This window comes from Homarus americanus, unplaced genomic scaffold (genome assembly GCF_018991925.1).
Source record: "Homarus americanus isolate GMGI-L3 unplaced genomic scaffold, GMGI_Hamer_2.0 scaffold32583, whole genome shotgun sequence".
Taxonomy (NCBI): Eukaryota; Metazoa; Arthropoda; class Malacostraca; order Decapoda; family Nephropidae; genus Homarus; species Homarus americanus.
The window spans coordinates 5571677-5599079 of record NW_024713129.1 but is presented as its reverse complement, the minus strand read 5'-3'; the positions used below and the strand labels follow the sequence as shown (position 1 = coordinate 5599079).

At 43.3% G+C, this 27403-nt stretch overlaps 2 protein-coding genes across 4 annotated transcripts; one reads left to right on the top strand and one right to left on the bottom strand.

Annotated features, from left to right (window-relative positions):
* Positions 1-395: 395 nt before the first annotated feature.
* On the top strand, positions 396-5716 carry LOC121866023 (SCAN domain-containing protein 3-like). The gene is made up of 2 exons (XM_042365611.1): positions 396-887; positions 5705-5716. Exons 1-2 carry the CDS (start codon positions 396-398, stop codon positions 5714-5716), a joined length of 504 nt encoding a protein of 167 aa, XP_042221545.1.
* A 1059-nt stretch (positions 5717-6775) lies between these two features.
* On the bottom strand, positions 6776-25403 carry LOC121866459 (D-amino-acid oxidase-like). 3 transcript variants are annotated; one of them, XM_042366162.1, is made up of 4 exons: positions 25181-25403; positions 14966-15103; positions 11433-11496; positions 6776-6993 (listed from the first exon to the last, which is right to left on the bottom strand). In XM_042366162.1, the coding sequence occupies exons 2-4, from the start codon at positions 15087-15089 to the stop codon at positions 6801-6803; spliced, it is 381 nt and encodes a 126-aa protein (XP_042222096.1). In that variant the 5' UTR covers positions 15090-15103; positions 25181-25403; the 3' UTR covers positions 6776-6800. The 3 variants fall into 3 exon arrangements, 2 of the variants coding, with proteins under 2 accessions (XP_042222096.1, XP_042222104.1); XM_042366170.1 differs by having other exon boundaries at positions 14966-15100; XR_006088982.1 differs by lacking the exon at positions 14966-15103 and having other exon boundaries at positions 6777-6993; positions 25181-25401.
* Positions 25404-27403: the final 2000 nt, after the last annotated feature.

Sequence of the window (27403 nt, the reverse complement as noted above, 5' to 3'; positions counted from 1 at the left end):
TGATATTGATTTGTTTCTTAATAATCATGTGTTTATGATCATGATGTGTTTACTATAATGTTGTGGTGTTTGTTAATATTTACTTAATAATTATGTGGTGGTGTTTATGATCATGTAGTGGTGCTTATGATCATGTTGTGATCATTGATGTTTGTTAATAATCATGTGGTGTTTATGATCATGTGATGTTTGTTAATGATATGGTGGTGTTTATGATCATGTATTATTGTAGTGTTTACGAACTTTACGATCATATGTTTGTTATTGATCATGTGGTTGTGATTATCATGATGTTGTAGTGTTCATTAGCACGTGGTGATGTTTATCTTACCTTACACGTGCCTTATGTTTTGTTCACAGATTTGTGTTGTCCACTGCACATCAAATAATTCGCAATGAGTGCAAAGAAGCGGAAGTGTCTTGATGAATATATTCGATTTGGATTCGTGTCTCTCCAAAAGGGTGACACAGAGGTCCCTCAGTGTGTGATATGTTACAAGACTCTGAGCAATGATGGAATGCTGCCCTCACGCTTGGAACGCCACTTGAGGACAACACATCCTGCTCTAGCTAACAATCCCAAGGCATTCTTTGAAACAAAAAGACACTCCTTGAAGCAAGTTAAATTGGTCGGCAGTGGGGCATTTCGGCAACAAACTTCAAAGGTTGTTGAGGCTTCCTATGAGATCGTCATGTTGATTGCAAAGAGCAAGAAGAGCCATAACATCAGAGAGTTTCTCATAAAACCAAGCATACTCCGTGCAGCAGATCTCATTCTGGGGAAAGATAGTGCAAACAAGCTTTCCCAAATTTCACTATCAAACGATACAGTCAAGGGAAGGATCGATGAATTGTCTCAAGACATCAAAGATCAAATTCTCGACCAAGTAAGAGATTCTCCTGTTTTTGCCATCCAGTGTGACGAAACGACTGACATCGCTCAGTGTTCTCAGCTACTGATGTATGCTCGTTTCGTGTCAGGCAACAGTGTAAAAGAGGAAATGCTGTTCTGTCACCCCATGGAAAGTAGTACAACAGCAGCAGCTATTTTTCACGATGTATCAAACTTCTTTCAGGAAAACCAACTTTCGTGGGACTCGCTGGTAGGAGGGGTGTGCACTGATGGAGCTCCAGCCATGCTTGGTCTGCAGTCTGTATTCATTACAATGGTGAAAGAAAAAAATCCGTCTGTTGTAGGTACACACTGCATACTTCATCATGAATCCTTAGTATCCAGAACTTTACCTGCCGAAATGAGGAAGACTTCAAAGAACTGGATCTTGAGACGTTCTGGGTCAAGTACCTTCCTGTTTACCCTCTGATCTCACATCAGGCTCTTCGGATTCTAACTATGTTCGGATCCACGTATCTTTGTGAAGCTGCATTTTCCACGCTCGTTGCTGTCAAGACCAAGTACAGAAACAGGCTGAACGTTGAAGGGGATTTACGTTGTGCACTCTCTGGCATTTAACCACGCATTTAAGATCTAGTAACTAAGAAGCAGTGTCAAGTATCTCACTAATTTATACTCAATAAAAAGACTAAAAATACAATATTTTTCATTTTTCTTTAAAATCTGGGAGGGAATTTTATTCATAGATGCAAGGGGGGCGTGGAGGGAAGGACCAATTCCTAGAGGGGGCGTGGTAGTAAAAAGGTTAAGAACCACTGATCTAGAGCATTACCCATACAGCGAGACTTTTTAGATGGTTAAAGTGCTACTGATACATGTATCGCCGATACTTTACTAAAAGAATAAAGAAATCCCACTAATATGCACGACACGGTTGTGATGGGGTAATAAAAATTAAATCTTCTTGTGATGGTGTTTGTTTGTACACAATGTCATGGTCACGTTGACTGCTGCTCCATTTAACTAATGATTCTTATTAAACTCCACGACAACAAAACATGAATGAGTTAGCGACCCCTGAGAAGACGTGTTTTTTCCCCATAGACGCTACACTTGTGTTCCCTCCCAGAGTCCCGCCTTTGTGAAGACAGTTATCAATGCGTTGTTATTCCACTTTCTCCTGGGAAGCTCAATCTTGAATTAGTCTGTGTATATCAACTCAAGTAATTCGCCAGACCTTTGTCAACTGAGGGTCATCTTTTAATGAGTAACAGTTAGTTTGTTTGTAATTATTGTCATTGTGTGAGTAGCGATCACTGGCAACTCGGGGGTATTTATACCAGTGCATCCCCAGGGAGAGCGTTCCCTGACGCTGCTCCAATGTTTCTCCATGTATGTTTATGTTTAGCCATTCAGTTAATTCAATCAATTGTAGTGAATATCAGTGTTCACCAGTGTTCATGATTTAACAGTTGAATTGTCATTCACCCAGTGTAAGAAGTAATATAACGTAAATACGTCTGTCGTCTAGACAAGAGAGTTGTTTGTGTTGTCATGCTTCCCAGTACGCTCCCTGATGCTGCTCCAATGTTTCTCCAGATCCCATTGTGATTCTTGCATCGTTCAACAACGGCCCTGGATGTAGTAGATACCCAGCAGGGATCATATACGAAACGATGGCACCGATGCGGCCTGATTAATGTGCTTCACTGCTTCGTTGGGCTAGACCCCAGACTCGCCATGTGTATGGCTACCACACAATAACAACGGTCGTGAGCCCCGGTGCTCTACCCTGGGTTACTCCTTGGAAGTATATGTCAACAGAGAGTGTTGTAAGATGTATGTTAGGGATAATTAGTTGGAAATAATTATCCCATGTTGGGTAGTGGACCCCAGGTATCTGCTGATTTAATTATTAACGAGTATGTTGAATAAAGTAATCTACAATGAGTGCCATGTACTATGTATTGTGAGTAGGGCCAAGGAACTGGTCCTACTATGCCATGTAATGTAACACCAGTAATGTTGTGTGCAGTAAGAATGTAAGATTTGAGTAATTACTGTTGAGTAAAGAAATAAGAAAAAAAGTAAATGAGAAAATAAGTAAAGAAGAAAGTACTGAGTCTGCACTAAGCCAGGGAGTTGAGCCTGGCAGTTATATGATTAATAATATATCTTTTCCCCTTTGATTTCCTATTAATAAATTTGTTTTTAGAGTACTTTAGGTGTATTCATTTCTCCCACAGTATTTTACCTTTATTTCCGGCAAGTGACTTGATACCAGAATTACCATACCCATGTGCCTAGACCCTCGACCATGCTACCAAAAGAATGTCCATGCTACCAAAAGAATAGGTGACAGAACTGAGTAAGAGTAGGAACTAAGAGAAGTAAGGAAGTATGAGGGTGGTGTAGATACTGTGGGAACACGCGCCCTCACAACAAAAATCAGCACAATATGCTCTAATTCCCACTCATTTCATCCCAAGCATTGGATAATGGCTATGAAAAATTCCTAAATGGCAACTGCAAGCTGATGGGTATGAGTTCTGTGCATGTGATATTGTAGGAGATATCGACTGCACCCTCCTCCTCCCTCACCGGGAGGTCACTACAAATACCTGTATAGTCTCACTTAGCGTCGTGGTTGCTCCTTTCCTGGAAACCACGACGTTAAGGGAAACAAAGTTAACGGAATCAATTTTCCCCATAAGAAATAGATAAATTACAGGAGTTACGTTCGTGAGCCTCCCTTTGCCCCATGAAATAATTCACATATTCGGCAATTCAATGGCATTTTTATAGAAAATAGTATCTATCTATATATATATATATATATATATATATATATATATATATATATATATATATATATATATATATATATATATATATATATGCAAGTAAATCACTGTAGGTGCGTGATCTAGGTATGCTGATACCTTTCAGTGTCTTGTACTCACCCTTGAATGTATATATATATATATATATATATATATATATATATATATATATATATATATATATATATATATATATATATATATATATATATATATATATATATATATATATAACTAAATCATTTTGTATTGTATTCACTGATGGGCGGTGGTGGTGGAACAGGGAGTGTGTGGTGGGTAGTGGAGCGGAGGAGGATGGCTGGAGCGGAGGAAGATGGCTAGAGCGGAGGAGGAGGATGGCGGCAGCGGAGGACTAGGAGGGTGGGAGCTGAGGAGGATGGTGAGTCACTGAGACTCAGCGGGTGCCTCCTCCTCCTGTTCTGACTGGGGTTCCTCAGCTGCTATCTGCTCCTCCTCGGCTGCTGTTTGCTGGTTGTTGTGAAGATGCTGCTTCTTCCTTCAGGCGACGAAAAAAAGAATCCAGCGTTGACTGCTTAGTGCTCCTCTTCTTCTTCTTGTAGATCTCATTATAACAAGCAAGACTGTCATCAATATTGCGTTGAATCTTTGAGCAATGTTCTCAGTTTGGCTCGTCATCATTGAAGATTTGTGCTCGTTGTGTTATTTCTTCGTCATCGTTGTCTTCAATGGGACTGCGTTCTGTTAGTTGTTAAAAATCTTCATTGGTGATCTCTTCTGTATGGGATGCCAGGACTTGCTCAATATCCTCTGATTCCAGCTAATGAAAGCCTGTCTGTCTACCCAGGCTAAGGATATCCCTATTCACTGCTGGGACTAAGTCCATGAATCCTGTAAAACTGTTGACGCACTTGGGCCAAAATTTACGCCACACACCATTCAGGCAACTTTCTGAAACTTCTTCCCATGCCTTGCCAATGTTGTCGATTGCATGAAGAATGCTGTAGACCAACCAATATTCTCGGATCGTTGGTTTATTTTCCCCATCAGTAGCCGTTAGCAGTTGGTCCACGGTACGCCGTAAATAATACACTTTGAATGCAGCGATGACACCTTGGTCCATAGGCTGCATCAGTGTTGTCGTGTTGGGAGTATACTGCCAGACTGGGGTCACTAATTCTAAGGGGAAATACTTAACTCTAATCTTAATTTCTAAGGGTCGCTGCCACCAGACCCCCTCTGGGCAGTATGTAGCTCGTTAGGTAGCGTACAGAGTGGATTAGGCATTGGGTTAGGTTTTTCATTGACCAGATCGATAAGGGGAAAGAAGGGTGAAACCATAACATGTCTTAACTAATTTATTCTTTATAAACTATATGGTAACAAAAAAATACAATTGAGCTGGCCTTCCTCAGAAGAACAACGATGAGTTTGGTTACCCTGCTTACAATATCATTTAACACTTCGGACTGCTCCACCTGTATGGAATATAGCACCTTAGGTCATCATACATAGTAACACCATCTCACCTCCCTGTAGCACCAGCTCACCACACCTGTTATACTCCACACCTGCAAGTATGGGACTCCTTGTGATTTATAGGTGCACACATCGGGCACCTCGTTCGCACACCATCCTCGGTGGGTAGAGACGAGGGCTACACCCAAAGACATACCAGTACTGTTTCTGCGCCTGGCATTTTAGGTCGCTCCAAGTGACGACCACGGAGTTTCTCAAGCATTTCCTTATTTATTCCTACTCATTTGGGGTGGTCTGCTGGGGATCCACACGTTCACAGTGGAATAGTATAGCTGGTAGTCACCTCACATGGTGGAACGCTCACAGGGAGAATGGCCGACGCCCAGCAAGGTGCTCCGATCGCATGTGACCTGATGTGACAGTAGAACGGAGAACACTCGGAAATAATGCCTGATAGGCGGTTATCACACACCCTAACACATTACTATTTCACTTATACATCAGGCAAAGCTTTAAACTGTAATAACTGCTATATAAGCCTTTTTTACAGGGCGGGATGTAGCCCGATAGAGGACAGTGACCTGATGTGAAGGTAGAACGGAGGACACTGTGAAATAGTGCCTGACGGGCGGTTATCACACCCCCTAACACATTACTATTACACTTATACATCAGGCAAAGCTTTAAACTGTAATAACTTCTATATAAGCCTTAATTATAGGGCGGGATATAGCCCGATAGGACACTGACCTGAGGTGACGGTAGAGCGGAGGGTACTGAGTGCAGCGCCCCGCCGCTCGTCACAGCGTAGGCCTACAGTTTCCAATCTTCAATTTTTACTTTTATTTCTTTCGGCATATTGTCACTCATGCCTTATAAACACATTTTAACCCTAAAGTACAAACTAAGGTAAGGTTCTGGTTTGCTAATTCGTGGGTAAATTCATTGGGTTGTAATTTCAACAGGCACACTCAAGGCGGGTACAGGACGCGCCTTAAAACGAAGGCCGAATGTTCATGGCGGGGGTGTATCCACTTCACTTAAAACTGTAATTAGGGATCCTCCTCTCACACATTGCACTATTTGAACACAGACATAAGATTCTCTGATCACTGTACCTGTCGTGGGTATATGCCACGTGAGGATACGAGGTGTATTACGTTCATACCGACGCATACAAGATATTTCCTTTCAAGTATAGTTTCTGGGTCACTTCCAACACCTCACATAGTTCTGATACATTTATTCTTTTTCCAGATCATTGTACTCATGTATTTTCATATGATATCTATGGAAGTTATGTTCGCTACACGTTCACAGACGTAAATAGTATGACCTTCAAACCATGATCCACACTTAGTCCTACAGTACACTAGTCCGGCTCAATTGGACTTTAACATTCATCTTATGGATACCCTGAGTTCTCCTTAATGCTATGAACACATACAATTAATATTTTATAACTGTACCTGGATACAATACAACACATGGTCTAGTAACATTGAGTAGGTGAGTTATCCTTTATCAATGTTTCCCGTTTTCTGAGATTCTACAAGCGCGGTGGATTTGAATGTTATATAGCGTAATATGAATTAAATGGGGTTTTTAGGAATGACAATGATGTGCGCAGTACACTGGTAGGCTACTTACCGGTACTCTGGGCCATGTTTGGTATACTCATGGTAATTCAGCTGACGGTAGGCTAAGGGAAGGTGTCGCCAGGGTTCCAGCGGTAGAGGGTCGCGGCAGATGCTTTCCCCGTACACAAGCGAGACACCCATCGGCTGATCGCTCTTGTACCACTTGCTGAACAACTTCCAAGTCTCTTGCGACCACTGGCTGGAGGAAGCCAAACAGAAATATACACAATACTATTTTTACTTTTTACCTTTATCCTCTTCACCACTGATCGACTCGTTAGCCGCTTGGGCGATCGGTCACGTCTCTATTAAGCACTGTTGGCAAGTACTGGGCATGCACTAGCTACTGAATGTATCTGAACCTGCTCCAGTGCTTGTCAAGTCTGGTCTTGAAAGCGCTCACACTCGGTGTTTCATTCATCCATCCCAGTCTCTGCCTTCCCCTGGCCCCCTTATCCTCAACTTTACACACTAATATTTTGTTATTATCGACTCATCCTTAATTATATGTCCAAAGTATCTATTTTTTTTCTTTTCCTGTACATTTCAAGTATTTGTCTTTTAGTTTTTGCTAATCTTAGTATATCTTCATTTGTTTTCCTGTCGGTGTAACTTATTCTTAGCATTCGCCTATAATGCTACATTTCAAAGGCCTCCAACCTCTTTCTGGTGTCTGCTGAAAGTGTCCACGCTTCTCACCAATTTGTCCTTACCATATAAAGCCTTTCAGCTGCTTTTTCTCAAATTAAGGTGAATGTCCCTTTTCATTCGGTCTTTTAGATAATTAAATGTTTTTGCACGCACTATTCTTGTTTTTATTTCTTCAGCACATTTAACGTCACAGTTAATTTTACTTCCCAAATACACAAAATTTTCCACTTATTTAAGTTCCCTGTTGCCTTCGATAATTTTCATTTTAGGGTTTATTTCCAATTTGGTAACACCATTACTCTCGTTTTTACAACATTAACTCTTAAGCCATATTTTTTTACTTTTTCACTGATATATTAATCGACCAATCACCACCGCATAAAAAAGCGTGACTTCACAAGCGCGGAAAGCCAACAGCCACGCTTTTATCCTCTTCGCCACTGATCGACTCGTTAGCCGCTTGGGCTGTCGGTCACGTCTCTGATACGCACTGTTGGCAGATTCTGGGTATGCATTGGCTCCTGAATATATCGGAACCTGCTCCAGGGTTGGTCAAGTCTGGCCTTGAATGAGCTTACATTCGGTGCCGTCACAAAGCTCTCCGGCAGATTGTTCCAAGAGTTCACAACTCTCACTCTGAAAAAGTTTGCCCTCACAGTTTTCTGGACGTGACTCCTTCAACCTTGAGCTGTAACCACTTGTGGGGCAGAACGTTCACCAGCTACAGGTATGTAGGCCTACCTGTACGTACATTCGACCGATTAGGTCGCCCCTCGCCAGCCTGTAGTATAAGCTAGATAGTTGCAGAAGCTCCAGTCTCTCTGAGTAACTGAGGTTCCGTAGAGCAGGCACCAGTCTGGTGGCCCTCCTTAGGATATTTTAAATCAAATAATAATCTCTAGCATACCTCGGGGACCAGACAATACTCCAGACGGGGAAACACCTCACCCTTGAAGATCGTGACGAGTGATGGACCATCTAAATATCTAAACGACCTTCGAATAAGACCTACTAGTTTTGTTGCCTAATTCACTTTCTTCTCACAATGGCCCGAGAACTTAAGTTCATTGTCAACATACGCACCCAGGTCCTTTTCACATTCGGTCTCAATTAATGCAGTCTCTTCGTCCTGTTGGGACATGTGATACGTCTCCTTACTATTGGTGCCACCCAGGTGCATCCTTTTGCACTTGTGACATTGAATCTTAGCTCATAGAGATCTTTCTGCAGCTCTTCACAGTCTGTTTGGTTCTTAATGTCCCCAAATAACTTGGCATCGTCCGCAAACATTTGTATGGAGGAGTGTATAGCTTCTGGCATGTCATTACAGAAACAGACAAACAACAACGGGCCAAATACACTCCTCTGTGGTACCACGCACTTCACTTCACTCTACAACACCCTCACAGAACGACTCTGCTCTCAACAGCCTGCGTGGCCCCTTCTCTTGACTTCTCCAGTGCGTCGTCTTTACCTCATATCTTCTACGTATGACTAAGTTAATTTTTTTTATTTTCTCTCGTCAAAGTGACCCTTTCAGCCTTAGTGACTTCCGTGGTCTTACTAGTGAGCCGTGATCATTACTCCTCTCTTATTAATGATAACAGGTCCGAGACTCTTGTTAGAAAAAAGGAATTGGAACAGAAATTTAAGCCTTAATATATTATTAGTGTAACGACTACGACCCCATACAAATACACCAGGTAAAAAGACGAGGTCCTACTCTACCGCAGTTAAATAATTTCACTAATCTCACACTATCAAATTCTCTGAAAATGAATTATGATACTTTTACTTTTTACCTTTATCCTCTTCGCCACCGCTTGGGCGGTCGGTCACGTCTCTGTTACGCAGTGTTAGCAAGTACTGGGCATGAACTGGCCCCTGAATGTATCTGAACCTGCTCCAGAGTTGGTCAAGTCTAGCCTTGAAAGAGTTCACACTTGGTGCCGTCACAACACTCTCTGGCAGATTGTTCCAAGAGTTCACAATTCTCACTCCGAAAAAGTTTGCCCTCACTGTTTACTGGACTTGTGGCTTCTTCAACATTGAACTGTGACCCCTTGTGGGGTGGGCGTCCGCCAACTCCAGGTATGGACACGACTGAGTAGTGCCCTCTGAGATGTTTATACACTTTAACTGGGCCCCCCATTGCCCGTCTGGAGAATAAGATAGGCAGTTGCAGGCGTTCTAATCTCTCTGGGTATACTTGAGGTGCCGTAGAGCAAGCACCAGTCTGGTGGCCCTCCTTTGAACATTTTCAATCAACTGACAGTCTCTAGCATATCTCGGGGACTAGACTGGGTGACAGTACTCTTGACCTACTAGTTTCGTTGCTTGATTCACCTTCTTCTCAGAATTGCCAGAAAACTAAAGTTCATTGTCATAATATACACCCAGGTCCTTTTCACATTCGGTCTCTATTAATGCAGTTTCTTCGTCCTGTTGGGACATATGATACGCCTCCTCATTGTTGGTGCGACTCAAGTGCATCCCCCTACACTTCATGACATTGAATCTCAGCAGCCATTTCCTCGACCATTCTTGAAGCTCACAGTGATCCTTCTGTAGCTCTTCACAGTCTGCTTGGTTCTTAATTTCTCTGAATATCTTGGCATCGTCCGCAAACATTTGTGTGGAAGAGTGTACAGTATAACTTCTGTCATGTAATTTATGAAACAGACAAACAACAACGGGCCCAATACACTGCCCTGTGGTAACCCACTTGTCACAGGTACGATTTCGTGCCATTAATCACTACAGACTGCTTGCGATCGTGAACAAATTCTCCGATCCACACTAGGACATTTTCCCGAATCCCGAACCCTTCCAGTTTAATTCTCAGCCTTTAATAGGGTGCACTGTCGAAAGCCTTGGCAAAATTTAGTTATAATTGTCGATATTACCATTTGTTCCAGAATTTGAGTCTAAGCATCCTAAACTTTGAGTAATTGTGTTAAGCAGGAGCGTCCCAGCATAAACCCGTGTTGGCAATCCTTCACAAGATTGTTTCGTAGTAGATGTTCCATCATGGCATCTCTTATAATGCTCTCAAGTACTTTACATACTATGCTGGTCAGGCTCACCAGTCTATAGTTGTTCGTGGAGTGACGACCGCCCTTCTTGAAGATAGGACTCACGTAAGCCATTTTCCAATCACTGGAGACCTTCTGTTCATCTTTCTATATAATTATTAAAGAGAGTAGATTATACACTGACTTAATGGAATAGCTCTGGTAAAAGCAAATAACAAAAGGTTTATAATCAAATTTAACCGTGCTATTAACCGTTACTGGACGACAGATGGTGTTGAATGTAGCCCAAATACTATATGCTACAACTCAAGGATGCTTTTATACCACCTTAAATGTTATGGCCAAAACAATAACCCAACTAATTTGTCCGAATTACTAGGTGCGTAACCATTTAATCAGCCTAATAATTTATTCCTCTATTTTACTTAATTCTATTGACATTTATATTTACGTATATTGCATTAATTTTCTCGATAACTCTTAAATTGCGTACCAAATGAGCGCCAATTAGAGAGACCCACCTCAGTGCTCTTATTGTGTGTCTATTAATTTGTCACCATATTAAATCTTGCAAAATTCTTGTGCATTTAACTGTATCTGGCGTAGGAGTAGCGTCTTGTTTCGTTTTATATATTAGCGTTTAAGTGTAATTATAAGAAAACTGTTGCTGCATGTTTAACTACTCTCCCCATACCTGGAATCTGAAGTATTACCGACTTTTATCTCACTGATACTTAATTTCACTGGAAAGTCATCTACTTTGTTCACGAGAGAAATTTCTAGTTAACTTCTTACTTGCATATTTCGCTAAATGTTCCTTGGAAGTTTTAATAAACATCAATAAACTGTTGATTAAAAGTTTCTAACACACACACACACACGAAGATACCTAAGTACTAACACGTGAAGACAAACAGACGTGAACACACGGAAGCAGATGGTCGTAACTCACATTATCTTGGCGGGTGGTGTGCCGAAACTTAAGTAGGGTCCCCAAAACCCCGCAGCTCCATCACCTGTAAAATATCACAATTAGTTGACACTGGGCTGACATCTGCCTGACTTAACGCTGACAATATTGTATGCTAATATGAAGCTGATATTGAGCTGTCCCAAAATTGACACTAAATTGTCACTGCACTGATATCAAGCTGCCATCACTAGGCTGACACTTTAGTCAAACTAAGGTCACGTCAAGCTTATCAAGCAAACACTGGCTGGAGTTATGCTGAGGAATTAGCAGGGCCACGGGAGGTGGCGGAGAGTAATGCAGGATCAGAACGGGTTCTACAGCAGCTAGGGACTCTGAAGAAGTGTGTCAAAGAAATGAAAATTAACTGTTAGGGGAGAGAAGGAACAATGGGAACTTTTCCAGAGCAGGAACAATGTTGTAGTTTTTGGAGTCCCCGAGAGCCAGGCGGAGGGAACTGAGAGTAAGATTGTGGGGTACGGGATATTTTTCCTCCATCCTGTGTGAGTGCGAATCTCCGGGGGTTACCATTTGTGGGGTACGGGATATTGGTTCACACTCAGGATGGGATGGAGAAAGGAAACTCACAATGTGCTCTCTGTATACATATTGTATTGGATGTACAATGCAGCTTGGTGCTGGGAAGGCAGCATGGTTACAAGCGTTGAGTAGAGAGAGCTGGTTGGTAATGGTGCTCAGAGGAGGACCAGCTTGTGGGTCGCCATGGTCGCCGGCGGGAGCGAGGGCCGCCAGGCAGGAGCGGAGGAGGAGGTGTTGCTTGCTGGTAGCTATGGATAGAAAGGGACAGGTCGATACGATACGAAGTCTTTAGTTGACCTCAGCCTTGTTAGGCGGCGCTGGTTGCCGACCTTGACCACGAGGCATACACTGGGGAATTCGAAGAGGGTCGGCTACTCAGCGACAAACGGCGTTTGTAGGGGAGGAATCCACTACAATACTCCCCCTTCCCTCCAGGCGGTGTAGGAGACTTGTTGTCTGCAGGGTTGCATCCCACATGTGAGGCATAACGGGCGGTGCAGGAGACTTGTTGTCGGCAGGGTTGTATGCCACATGTAAGACATAACGGCGAGGGCGTGGATGAGCCGGCCGCTATGGGAGACACTTTGTCTACATACACGAGATCTGTGGGAGAAGAGAGGGAGAGGGAGGGTTGTGGAGGCAAGGAATGTGGTGCTTCTCTCCCGGCAAATACAGAGTCCTCAGTAGCGCCTGCTGGGGTGTGTGGGTCCGCGTCAGGAGCAGGGGCTGCGTCAGGAAGAGGGTCCATGACAGCAGCAGGGTGCATGACAGCAGCAGGGTGCAAGACAGCACCAGGGTCCACGACAGCAGCAGGGTGCAGGACAGTGGCAGGGAGTACCTGAGGGAGAAAAGAGGGGTGTGTGGGTCCGCGTCAGGAGCAGGGGCCGCGTCAGGAGGAGGGTCCAGGACAGTAGCAGGGGGTACTGCTGGGCCGGGGGCGGCGTCTGAGGCAGGACGGGTGTGTTGGGGTCGGTAGGACATGGTGCTTGGGGCAGGAAGAGGAGCGGCTGTCTGCTTAGAGTAGCAAAGCTGCTCTAGGGTGTTTAACCTGCGGTGTAGAGACAGTAGCTGTAGAGCTGATGAGAGCTGCCTCCGTGTGGATAAGCCAGTCTTCCATGTTGATTGAAGACTGGGAGAGTGATCAATTTCTCCTCCATCCTGTGTGCGTGTGTGCGAATCTCCGGGGGTCACCATTTGTGGGGTACGGGATTTTGGTTCACACTCAGGATGGGGTGGAGAAAGGAAACTCACAATGTGCTCTCTGTATACATATTGTATTGGATGTACAATGCAGCTTGGTGCTGGGAAGGCAGCATGGTTACAAGCGTTGAGTAGAGAGAGCTGGTTGGTGATGGTGCTCAGAGGAGGACCAGCTTGTGGGTCGCCATGGTCGCCGGCGGGAGCGAGGGCCGCCAGGCAGGAGCGGAGGAGGAGGTGTTGCTTGCTGGTAGCTATGGATAGAAAGGGACAGGTCACCACGAGGTGAGGTCTTATATAGCGGAGGTAGGCGTGGCTTAATAGTTGACCTCAGCCTTGTTAGGCGGCGCTGGTTGCCGACCTTGACCACGAGGCATACACTAGGGAATTCGAAGAGGGTCGGCTACTCAGCGACAAACGGCGTTTGTAGGGGAGGAATCCACTACAAGATAACACACGATAAGATGCAGTTTAAGAATATTTGTACAGAGGTTCTGAAGATGCCATCAACCCCTCAGGATGTGAGGAGGCTGGGACAAAAGCAGGGGGGACAAGCCTCTCCCCCTCAGGATCACACTAGTGAATGAGGAGGAGAAATGGGAGGTTATTCGGCAGGCAAAAAACTTAGCAAGGAGGAGACATTTCGGAGTGTATTCATTCACCCAGATCGCACGGTAATGTAGAGGGAACAGCACAAGAAGCTCCTGCAGGGCTTGAAGCAGAGAAAGGAAGAGTCGGGGAGGAACGGGGACGAGTGTGCATGGGTTAAATTCAGGGAGAGGGTAGTGGAAGCAAGTGTGCCGATACGGGGCCAGGGGACAGCAGCGCACCCTCCACCCACTCTACCCCCAACCCAGGAGGTGGCACCAACTCTGCTTATCAGACGGGAGTAGGCGAGCGCCTTGTAAACAATGCCATTTCAAACCACACCTTGCAAAATACAGTGTACTTAGCAAATGCTGCAGCTTCTGAGAATGAGGGGGTGGGGGTTACTACTAAGAGCAGAGACGTTACCGAGAACAAATTCTAGCTTGAATGTCATGTACACTAACCACAAGGGGTCACAGCTCAAGATTGAAGAAGCCGCAAGTCCAGAAAACTGTGAGGGCAAACTTTTTCGGAGTGAGGGTTGTAAACTCTTGGAACAATCTACCAGAAAGTGTTGTGACGGCACCGAGTGTGAGCTCTTTCAAGACAAGACTTAACCAACACTGGAGCGGGTTTAGGTACATTCAGGAGCTGGTGCATGCCCAGTACTTGCCAATAGTGCGTAACAGAGACGTGACCGATCGCCCACTAAGCAGACACTATGTTATACTAAGCTTGCACTAAGCAGACATTATGTTATACTAAGATGGCACTAAGCAGACACTATGTTATACTAAGCTGGCACTAAGCAGACACTATGTTTTACTAAGCTGACACTATTGTATGATGATATTTAGCTGCCAAAGTGGCGAAAAGTTAACACTATGATGGCACTAAACTAACAGAAAGAAACTAAGCTGGCACTGTGATCCTTTAATGCCACAGTATTGACACATTATTCATCCCAATCAGTAGCTGGTAAGTTCAGTTCAAATAGTGAACACATTTTTTACCTCTGAGTGACCCTAAATTTAGTATCGAAGGTTAAAACTGACCTCTAAGCTGACTTGTGACCTAAAAACCTGTAGTCAGGTTAAATTCTAAGTTAACATAAAATTCAATCCTAAAATGGGAGACTACTGTGAGGTGACCTAATGACCACAAAATCAATTCTGAAGGATTGTGTTGACCTGTTGTGTTAGGGGTCAGGTCCTGGGTGATAATGGTGAGGTCACACTCTGGTAGACGGTGAAGAATGGCCAGGGCGCTGCCAACACCGTTGACCCCCCCACCTACCACCACCACGCGCACCATCTTCACTGTATCTGCTAGAGAACACACAGGTTTCAGTATTATCAAGCGGCGGATAGGTTGCAGGCAAAGAGTAAATGGAGGGAGATGCACATTTATGTGAATTCATGTTTTTTATTGTCTTGTGCACATTATTTTATTATCTACAATGGGATACAGTTACTGTGCAGATATTAATTGCTCCAACAATACTAAAAAGAACAGAAACTTGCCTTTCTTCCGATTTCTGAAAGATCCAGAGAGGTGAGTCGTAAACCTATTTTTGTCATTGTTGACTGTTCAATAGTTTTTATGGGCTCTTTTATTTATTTTTTTGGGGGGGGGGGAGTAGAAATTAGAGAAAAAGAATACTGCGTGTTATTCTTTACCACTAAGATGGCGGTAAACCAGGTTTTTTTGTGATGGAAATACAGAAGAAGGCAAAGCATTCTACAGCTTGGCTGTCGCCGACATCCACACAGAAATGGTGGGCACTGCGGGCAAGACGAGTGTTACGAGCTTACTGCATTGCCGGCGGTACACACAATGCCAAATCCACCGAACATTGCCCGTTAAAGTACCTGTAAAAGAGAGAGAGTGAGAAGCAACATTGCGGCGAAGAGAAAGGGAAGAGAGATTATTAACTAAAGGATGAGAGTTAATAAGACGAAATGCATTTGATTCCACCCTATACAGTTGGACAGAAGAAGAACCACTCCAGATATGAAAGCAGTACTCCAAGTTACGAATGAATTTATAAACCCGAAGCAACTGCTCAAGAGTGATGTAGCTACGGCATCTGTACAGCATTCCCAGCTTTCGGGAGGCAGCTTTAGCTATGTTGTAGAAGTGTGGCTTCCATGACATATTAGTGGAAATGGTGAGGCCCAGTATATCTCTTTTAAAATTTGGCAAAATGGTTGTGCCCTGAAAAGTGACTAGTGGAAGATCTTCTATTTTTGAAAGGATAATAGGTAAATACTGTGTTTTCTTACTAATGAATTTGACCAAATTTCTACCTCCCCATTCAGAGATGCTGCACAGATACGCATTGATAGAAGAAACGATATCAGCTCTAGAAACAGATCTAGTATGAGAGTTAGGGGGAAGGAAAAAATGAGAAGAGTGGTGAGTAGAATCATTAGCGTAATAATGGACAGAATTGGTTGTAGTGTGAAGTAAATCACTGATAAAAAGAAGGAAGAGAGTAGGTGAAAGAACAGAACCCTGTGGAACACCACTAATGGTAGAGAAAGAGGAGGGATCAATCTCTCGACAACAACTGCAATGGATCGTTTCTCAAGGAAGCTAGAAATGAGAGAACAGAGTGGAGGAGAGAAACCTTTAGAAAGCAAAGACTTGTGTCATACCCTGTCAAATGCTTTGGAGATGTCGAGGGCCACGACAAAGGTTTCCCCATAACCCCTAACAGAGGATGACCCAAGATGGGTACAGTAGGAGAGCAGATCACCAGTTGATCTCGCCTGGCGAAAACCAATACTGGTGATCTGACAAGAGAGAAAGGCGTTCAAGGTGACGGAGAAAATGGGAGTTTAAGATAGTTTCAAAAATCTTAGAGAGGGGTGAAGTTTGGGAAATGGGGCGATAGTTAGAGGGATTAGAACGTTGTTGATATTGCCACCACTCTCCCGGATCTGGGTCAGCACATCCAGCACCATTAGTAATTGTGTCAAGCAGGAGCGTCCCGGCAAAAAACAGTGTTGGCATTCCTTTACTAGGTTGTTTAATAGTTGATGTTCCATCATGGTATCTCTTATAATGCCCTCTTGTACTTTTCACACTATGTTGGCCTAAAATTATTTGTGGAGTGGCGTTATCTCCCTGTTTGAATATAGGACTCACATATGCCATTTTCCAGTCGCTGGGGATCTTTTGCTCATCCATGCATCTCCAGAACAGGATTTTAAGAGGCTCAGCAAGCTCGTTGCACAACTCTCTTAGTACTCTGGGTTACATGCTGCCAGGGTCCCGGCTCTTATGAGCCCATAAGTTTGACAAATGGTTCCTAATACTCACTTCTGAGAACATAATGTGCGGAAGTGCTGTGTCAAACCGTCTTTCCTGGGACGCATGGAGAATGTTTGAATCCTCTCTTGTGAACACAGAGGAACAGAATTTGTTTACCGCCTCCGCTTTGTCCTGATAGGAGTCTGCATAACTACCATCTTCAAGTTTCAGATCTGATACACCCAGTCTTTAATTTCAACTTCACGTAACGGAAGAAATCCTTTGGCTTTAACTTGACTTCGCTTGCAATCCGCCTCTAAAACTATTTTTCAACCCTTCTACACGCTGACTTTGCTTGGTTCCTGGACCTGGCATGCATCCTCCTGTCCTGCTCATCATTTGTCTCGACCCATCTTTTGAATTTCTGAGATTTCTTCTGAACTTTGTCAACCACAGCATTGTTCATGTGTAACGGTCTCCTTATATTCTTTTACTTTTATCCTCTTCACCAAAACATCGGCTCGTTAGCCGCTTGGGCGATCGGTCACGTCTCTGTTATGCACTATTAGCAAGTACTGGGCATGCACCGGCTCCTGAATGTACCTGAACCCGCTCCTGTGTTGGTCAAGTCTTGTCTTGAAAGAGCTCACACTAGGTGCCGTCACAACACTTTCTGGTAGATTGTTCTAAGACTTCACAACTCTCACTCCGAAAAAGTTTGCCCTCACAGTTTTCTGGACTTGCGGCTTCTTCAATCTTGAGCTGTGACCCCTTGTGGGACGAGCGTCCGCCAGCTCCAAGTAAGGACACTCGACTAAGTAGTGCCCCTTGAGATGCTTATACACCTCTATTAGGTCACCCCTTGCCCGTCTGTAGTATAAGCTAGGCAAGTTCAGGAGGTCCAATCTCTCAGGGTAGCTGAGGTGCCGAAGGGCAGGCACCAGTCTGGTGGCCCTCCTTTGAACATTTTCAACCAACTGACAGTCCCTCGCATATCTCGGGGACCAGGCGGGGTGACAGTACTCCAGATGGGGAAGCACTTCACTCTTGAAGATCGTTACGAGGGACGGACCGTCTAGATATCTGAACGACTTTCTTATAAGACCCAAAAATTTATTTGCCTGATTTACTTTCTTCTCGCAGTGGCCCGAGAACTTCAACTCATTGTCAGCATACACACCTAGGTCCTTCTCACATTCAGTCTCAAATAGTGCAGTTTCTTCATCCCGTTGGGACATATGATACGCCTCCTTACCGTTGGTACGCCCCAGGTGCATCCTCTTACACTTTGTGACATTGAATCTCAGCAGCCATTTCTTCCACAATTCTTGGAGCCCACAGAAGTCCTTCTGCAGCTCTTCACAGTCTACTTGGTTCTTAATTTCCCGAAATAACTTGGCGTCATCGGTAAACATTTGTATGGAGGAGTGTACAACGTCAGGCATGTCATTTATGAAACAAACAAACAACAGCGGGCCCAATACACTGCCCTGTGTTACCCTCCTTGTGACAGGTATGGATGATGATTTCGTGCCATTAATCACCACACAATGCTTGTGGTCATGTAGAAAGTCTTTTAGCCACGCTAGGACATTTCCCCGAATTCCGTACCCTTCCAGTTTGATTTTCAGCCTTTCGTGGGGTACAGTGTCGAAAGCCTTGGCAAAATCTAGGTAAATATTGTCGATATTACCACACCGTTCCAGAATATGGGTCCAAATATCCAATACCTTGAGCAATTGTGTTAAGCAGGAGCGCCCCGGCATAAAACCGTGTTGGCAATCCTTTACAAGGTTGTTTCGTAGTAGATGTTCCATCACGGCATCTCAAATAATACTCTCAAGTACTTTACATATTATGCTGGTCAGGTTCACCGGTCTATAGTTGTTCGTGGAGTGACGATCGCCTTTCTTGAAGATAGGACTCACAAAAGCCACTTTCCATTCACTGGGGACCTTTTGTTCATCCAGGCATTAACAAAACAGGATCTTCAGGGGCTCGGCAAGCTCGTTGCACAACTCTCTTAGCACTCTAGGATGCACCATGTCAGGTCCGGGACTCTTCTGGACCTTAAGCCTGGACAGTTTATTTCTAATACCCTCTTCTGTGAACACAATGTGGGTCAGTGCTGTGTCGAACCGTCTGTCCTCAAATGCAGGAAGGTTAATCGCGTCCTCTCTTGTGAACACCGAGGAAAAGAAGCTGTTCAATGCCTCAGCTTTATCCTGGTCAGACTCTACGTAACTACCATCTTCAAGCCTCAGGTCTGATACTCCTACTCGCGTTTTTAATTTCGACTTTGCATAGCGGTAAAACGCCTTTGGGTTTGACTTGACCTCGCTTGCAACCAGCCTCTGGAACTCCTTTTCAGCCCTTCTACATTGTATCTTTGTTTGGTTTCTGGCTCTTGCATACATCCTCTTGTCCTGCTCATCATTTGACCCAACCCACGTCCTGAATTTCTGGGTTTTCTTCTTAACTTTGTCGACCGCCGCATAGTTCATGTGTAGGGATCCCCTCGTATTCCTTGAGGCACTGGGTTTGGTCTTGCGTATGTATTTATCGATCACATGGGTCACTTTACTAGTTATGATATTCAGCATAGTGTCTGCGTTCTTGTGCCTTAATGAGTCAAGCCAGTGGATACCCCTCATCTCTTCCCTCATCCTGTTGTAATTTCCCCTGTAATATTGTATTGTATGAATTGTGTCGTTATCCAGTTGTTTCTTTGTCTCCGCCTCTCTCTCTGATTTTTTCCGTGGTATATATGGTAATTATTTCACATGCAATATATTTATCATATATTATACTGTACTCTTTCATAATAATTATAAGTATAATGTTAGGATTTGTTTGACTTAAATCATCCTGAATACATACTGCATAAGTGAGGATGTTAGAACAGGATTGTTTCCTTTACATTTATTATACAATTTGACTTATATTCATGAAAATTATATGGATAGGACACCCATCGTGCATGAAAATTATGTTTTCGGGAAACGGGAAAGCATATGCACGTACCGAGGGAAGCATAACTTCTTCGAGTATTTCTAAATACTGTTCAGCTGTGAATCTTCCTTCTATGTCAGTCACCTTTCCAACTCCATACAAATATATCTATCTCCAAACATTGCAAGTCACATGGCCACTCCTTGCTTCCTCATAAATATGCTGTCTAGCATATCGGGTGTTGTTCCTCCTCCAGCAATGCAACCTTCCGTGAGAGGTAGATGAGAAAGTTTTTTCGTCAGTGAATATTACTCTTCCCCAGAAATCTAGGCCTTCTTCAGCATACCATCGAGCAAACTGCAACCTGCCCTCGCGATGTCGCTCATTCAACTTCTCCTTGGTGACGGGAGTTCTATGGTGAATGCCTCCTCCGTTAAGTCTTCGCCTGATTGTTAAAAGGGAAATATTTAATTGGAGATCCTCTCTTATTGAAAAAGAAAGTCTTGAAGGGGTTGGCCTCAGCGAAATTCCGGATGGATTCAACTTGTTCAGGTGTTGTCCTGGGCGACATTCCCGTCCTGTGGTGGTCCTTTAAACTTCCCTCCTCTTCCCGTCGCTTAATCCAACAATATACAGTTGATCGACAAACCCCCAATTCTCGGGCAATTTCATGCCGATTAGTCTTCCACGTTCAGTGATTTTCTGCGTGTGGTATTCCATGTTAGCAGGGGCCTTCTACAACTGAAGGACTGGAAGGGTAGTCAGCACTGACTCCACCTTTCTCTCTCACCTTCCCGCCAATAACGCCAGCGTTATATTTATATTTTATTAGGCATTTATAAAAAATAAATGAATAAATAAATAAATAAGTACATAAGAAAAAAATTATAATACATTGTAGGGGTATCGAGATATTAATGTTGTCTAGCACTCAGGATGGAAGGAAACTCTATAGTGGTTTTCTTGTATAATATAAGTTATATTATAGACAGTCTGGTGCTGGAGGTGTTGCTTGTTCAGGAAGATGGGCAGAATGAGAGTTGGTTGGTGAGGAAACTCAGAGAAGGACAGCTGGTGGGTCGCCATGCTCGCTGGCGGGAGCGAGGACCGCCAGGCAGGCGAGGAGAAGCGAAGGGAGCCAGGCAACGGCGGAGGAGGAGGTGTTGCTTGTTGTAGAAGTGAGGCCGGAATGAATCTCAATGGAGAGACAGAGCTTATATACCCAGCAGCCGCTATGAGTCATGTTGGGAAAACCCGAGAAGTCGCTGGTCTTTTGGCTCGGTTGCTAGGATACGGCGGCATTGGAATGCGGATACGCTTGGTTGCTAGGGAAGACGGTAGCAGCTGGTGGCTGTGGCTACGCAGTTGTAGGGGAGACGTCCACTACAACATCATTCATATTTGTTTTAAATATAAAATAAAATATAACATGTTAAAAGACACCAGACTAAAGGTGACCTAATCCACACAAGTCAGAAACAAGGATATGGGGGGGGGGGGAGAGACACTTAACGAAAGAAATACTATTTGATGTTTACAATATTCAGAGTTTTGGAATGACAATGATATTGCGAGATAAAGGCTTGTAAAAGTATAAGGCATATCCTCCCTCACTAATTCACACCATGAGATGGATGGTTCGTAAGATTAATTACCATCACCTTCAATTACACAACGTCATTATTAAACACATACACAGACTGATACACACACACACACACACTCTCTCTCACTCTCTCTACATGCACACACACTTACTACAGGTAGCAGTGAACCGATGATTCTGCTTAATCTCACAGCGAATTATAACAGCAGTTTGCATTGCATGAAATCAACGTCTTTAGAAAGAAGTCTGTTTAGCATCGGTTACATACAACTGGATTAATTACCCGAAATGGATTAATCGTTTGAAGATAATATTAGTATAAATTAATGATAAACAAGCAACCTCATAAACAGCCTGCACACAGCTGTGCCTGATGCATGATGTTCTTTAACATGCTTACCGATTTTTACTTATGTTTAATTGTCTAAACATGAATTCATATAGGTTGGCCCATTGCTCTATCCATTTTAAAATCAAATTAACAGTATATACCAGCAGAAAGGTATAATATAATACGAAACAACAAAGCCAAACCATTAATTAAGCAACGGGGAACTAAGTAACCAATCACCGATCACTTTTACATCCATTCATAATTTTTACTACGTAGTATAGTAAACAAATAGCCTTGAGTTGCCAGCTGTCTCCAGCAGTGTTCGAAGAATCTTGAACGAGACTGTACACTGCATTTTGCTATGAATAACGGATTTTATACACCCACTCAGTCCTTTAGAAACACAGAAAAATAAAATAAAACTTTCTTTGGGGCGGTATTAGAATGCCTTTAAGGATAGCCAAGTTGATTTTATTTTATTTTATTTTTATTTTCAACTAGTGTTTCCTTATACTTTCTTTTCCGGTTCTCATCGATGACTATATCACTTTGTGCTATCACTGTGTACACTGTATCTCCCTATGAATGGTGTATTGTAGGCACAGTTTCAGTCCTCGAGAAAGCACACAAACAAAATAAAATTTAAAGTCTCTGTGGCACCTGTAACACGACTTGGTCTCTGCTGGCAGTGGTGCCTTACCAGCCTGCTTGCCAGTTTGTATTCACTTTAAGTTATTTACAACCTCTTCCGTAGTCACTGATGACACTATGAACTGATTTACCTAAAATCACAGTACTACACTCCCTGGTTGGCCTTTATCACAGCCGTGACCACAACTCCGTAAAAAAATAAAATAAAAGCTTTGTCATATGTCAGTGATTTTGTGGTTGTAGGCTGTAATCTGTATGCCTCCTGACCAGGCTGTACCTCCAACTCGGTGGAAATTGAGTTTTCAAAAATACAATCGCGTCTAGCATTAAAAATCCTACATCGAGTCAATGGGTCTGGTCTTGGGTATATATTTATCAATCAAGAAGTTCACTTTATTGATTATGAATTTCAGGGTAGTATCCTCATATTTGTTTAATAGCGAGTCAGGCCAGTGAATACCCCCTCATATCTGTCATCGTGTCGTAATCACCATTGTAATATTTGAACCTTGGCCTGCTCTTATCATTAACCAAGTAACAGTTAATGCTCAAGGACAGTGTCAAAATGATGGCTGGTGCAGCAGTTTGGGTGTTTCTTTCCCTCTATAGTGAGTCGAATGTTGACATAGAAAGTGGTTTCTCAGAGTTTCTACAAAAAACTAGCAGGATTATTAAAGGTAATTTGGGGTAACTTCATTCCTTCAGTCGGTGTTGCCATAGTTGAAATCCTCCATGACAAAGAGGTGGCTAGAGTTGAGCGCTGTTAAATTACCTATTAAGGCTCTTAAGTACCCTTCGTTTAATAAGCTGTAATTCGGGGATCTATAGATACATCGCAAAATAAGTACTTCTCTCTCCATCAGTTCAATTTTACACAACTTCGGATTTTCAAACGCGTCCTCTCCTTGCACTCTCACTTGCATGGCTCTACGGTCCTGTCTAGATTGGCAATGGTAACTGTACCGCTCAACAAAATGTGTATCATGCAAGTATGTATCATCAGATGTTTCAATGCAAGCTATTTGATTTTCTTTTGGCATTGGATCGAAAACATATTGAAATGTCTTTCGCAATTTGCAGAGATGGAGACGGATTTTGAGGCAATCAGGTTCAAACAGTGCAAGACAGTGTAGGTAATATGTACATGGAGCAGGAGCACAATTTTGAAATGTAGTTGCAATACCAACACGTTTACTTTCCACTGTGCTGGCTCCATTATAGCTTTTACCAAATCAAGCTGAAAAGTCGTCACAATGCTTCATATGTTCGGAGCAAGGTTTTTCCAAGCCAGGCTGTTAAGAGTAATCTCGCCTTCTTTATCATGAGAATCTTTTCTTGCTCTTACCTTACAGTATATGTCCGGGGTCGAAACTGGATCTTCATAGCAATTCCAAACTCCAGAATCATTAAGTAACACATATCTTATTACAACTGCAAGCTGTTGTATCTTATGCGAATGCCTGTCTCGTCTACAGGAGAATGAAATTTTTTTATGGAGTGTAAAAACAATAATACAGTTATTATCTGTCAGTAGCTGTACAATAATGTTTTTTTTTTATATATAAATTTGTCAAACATAGATCGTTATGTGTATTTCAGATGTTCGAGAACACATTATAGTGGGATTCTCGTACAATACTTCATTATTATTGACATTTTACATACAGATATTTCGGGTCACTCGGAAATGATTACTGAATAAAAAAACATATTTCTATAAGACTGGCTAATCAAAATTGTTGGAATAAATTTCACGATGAACGCTATACAGCATTATGAGTAGTAATGACTGTCTGGCAACTCTTTCAGAATTGCATGCTAAATATATAATGTTTTCTGATGAATGTTTTCTAATGGTACGAATAAAAATTAACTTTAGGAATAGGAAACTTGGTTAACTTCATGATTAAAGGAGTCTGTAAAATTAAAGAATATATTTTATGTTATGTCAATTTGAACGCCAAGTTTATATAATAAAACTAGATAAGGTAAAATTAGATATTAGCGTTAACCGGTTAAGCTGAACGGGATCATTATGATAACTTATTTCTGAAAAATAGGGGGATATTAAAAAATCCTGAACTTCAGAATAGCCCTTGATAAGACTACTAAGAACAATGGAAGGGTTCTACTAGCCTCCTTCGCTCGGCATGACCGCCACTTGGTGTGATGACCACTAAGTAAATTAGGTTCTGTACCGCTGAATTGTAAATGGTATGTGATTTTTAATGTTTTGTTCATTTCTATCATGTAAAACCATTTTTTACAGCATATAATATTCCACTGAATTCGTATAACAAAGTTCCCAATAAAGAATAATTCGTAACCATTTCCCCTTAAACAAATATTGAGTAAATGTTAAAAAATTTTACGCTTGTGTGATGTACTGTTCAGTCATCCGGATTGTTTTCAACTGCTGCTGTATCACGTACACCTCACACTTGTCATTTCCTGCAACCTTGTGCTTTACTGATGATTGCAACATACAGTAATGTTCTCGTCACCTCGCCCAAGCGGCTAACAAGCCGATCAGTGGCGAAGAGGATAAAAGTAAAAAGTAAATAATGTACAACTTGTGAGATAAAATTGTATCGCTATACTCACTGAAACACTGTATTCCTGGAGGTCTTTGTCACGTTATAGTTTGTGTTAGGAATTTGCTCGTCAGTGTACGTGTTGTGCGGGAGTGCTGGTTCTTATCCCCCAACTGGAGATGGCAAGTCATGCCAACTACAGCTAAACTGGGAGACAACAGCAGGTGAGAGTTGGGAGACACTGTAATAGCGCTTTTCTGAACCCAAGATAGAAGTTCCACAGTCGGGGCCCGCGCCAGCCGCTCCTGGAGTTGCCATTTAATAATAAACTAAAAGACTGCCATATTATTTTATTTGTTGGGAGACTAATGTTTGTGATATAACTGAACCATACAGGTATTCTATTGAATGAAATAATATTGTTTTTATGTTACACAAACACACTAACATGTTCTTTAATACACATAAAATTACTCTAAGTTATATAACTGTAATTATGTAAGTTATTACATATTCTAGTACATTGTTTAAAACTAAAATTATATGTTTTGCCACACATTCACTGACAGACTTCTAAGAGTACTTCACAGCAGGTGTGGATTTTTATTTAATCATAAACGTAAAGTATGGTGTGAGCAGCATGCTGTGTGGCATCATCGAGTGTTGAGTGAATGACCTTGTACTGTGTTACTTTACTTTTATCCTGTGGGGTTATGAGATATTGGTTCACACTTAGCATGGGATGGAGAAAGGAAACTTGTGGGGTACGGGATGTTTGTTTGGATTCACACTCAGGATGGGATGGAGAAAGGAAACTCACAATGTGCTCTCTGTATACATGTTGTATTGGATGTACAATGCAGCTTGGTGCTGGGAAGGCAGCATGGTTACAAGCGTGATGTAGAGAGAGCTGGTTGGTGAGGGTGCTCAGAGGAGGACAGCTTGTGGGTTGCCATGCTCGCCGGCAGGAGCGAGGACCGCCAGGCAGGCGGAGGAGGAGGAGGTGTTGCTGGCTGGTTCGTGTAGGTAGAAAGAGAGAGATCAGCTTTGTTGTTGTTGAGATTGTCGGACCGTAGTCCGACACGGGCCTTTGCCTATAGGCGGCCCGTTTGGTGGTTCCGGCTGGAGCTCCAGGAGCAGCCAGACCGGATTGGGATTGGAGGTGGTCCCACCTGCAGATTGGAAGGAAACTGCAGGTTGCAAGTGTGAGCGGACCCCCGATCAGTGGACGCTTACCACCAACCCCCACTCTTGGACGTGGTCAGTTTCGGAGTGGCGCGCCCCCCGAACTGGGGTCAGCACTTGCTGGGAGAGGATACTTTCTAAGCTATCTGGGTGGTGGGTATCGTGTGATGACCCGGAGTAGGTGGTGAATGTGGTCTGTTTGGGCCTTTCGGGTTAGAGTGGCCGCTGGTGTTGTGTGTGTTTCTTGGGAGATTTGAGTTCTGTTTCGGAGGCTTTGTGTGACCTCGCAGTCGAGGAGATAGTGTTCAAGTGGGTTGGCTGCTGGCTCCTGACAGTAGGTGCATTCCATGACGTCATTTCCGATCATCTGCCAGGAGCACTTGTACCCTAGTCGTAGTCGATGAAGGCTGACTTGGGTTTGTCTTGGAGTTTTCTAGTCAGCGAAAGGTGGTTCCCCTTTTGTAGCCGCCAGGTACCATTTGGCTGATTGCCCTCTCCCTTGTGCCATTGTTGGCCATCTTCCCGGACCGGACCATCCACGACTGACATCGTCGACAACAACTCACGAGCGTTTTCGGTTTATCGAGCATTAGCTTGCCCTCCCCACTGGTGGTGTGAGTGACCCACACTCCAGCTGGAGAGCAGTTATAGCGCGATATTCCCGGCGTGGTTTGAGCTCTTTTCCTTCTACTGCTATTTTTCCTTTTTCGCTCTGGCCTAGGGACCTGCACCCTCAAAAGTGTATTCGTCCTGCGGTCCCCCCTGTAACTGTTCACCTTCCTCCCAGGAGATTGTGAACACGAAAGGGGGTTGGAGCAAAACCCATCCCAGCCGAGTCTTTCCAGGAAAACCGTGATCGTGCGGGTCCACCTGGAAAGAGGGTAGCAATCCTTATCCTTCCCAAATAGGCACACTTAGCTCACGTCTATAAGTGAGCAGTCACTTACACTAGGAAGTAGGCTTCCCCAACAGGGCTCCGGGAGAGAAGCTCAGGAACCACTCTACGACCACCAGCCAGTGGGGAGTGCTGAAATTCCTCTGCTACTTACTCAACCAGAATAGGTAGGTTTTAATATAAAAAAAAAACACCACATCAACCACCGGTTAT

Coding starts and splice junctions, on each gene's coding strand:
- LOC121866023 (XM_042365611.1), top strand. CDS start 396: ATGAGTGCAAAGAAGCGGAAGTGTCTTGATGAATATATTCGATTTGGA.
- LOC121866459 (XM_042366162.1), bottom strand. CDS start 15,089: ATGGTGCGCGTGGTGGTGGTAGGTGGGGGGGTCAACGGTGTTGGCAGC. Junction 11,497..14,965: donor CCTGACCCCTAACACAACAG/GTCAACACAATC, acceptor GATATTTTACAG/GTGATGGAGCTGCGGGGTTT. Junction 6,994..11,432: donor ACACCACCCGCCAAGATAAT/GTGAGTTACGAC, acceptor GGCTTCCTCCAG/CCAGTGGTCGCAAGAGACTT.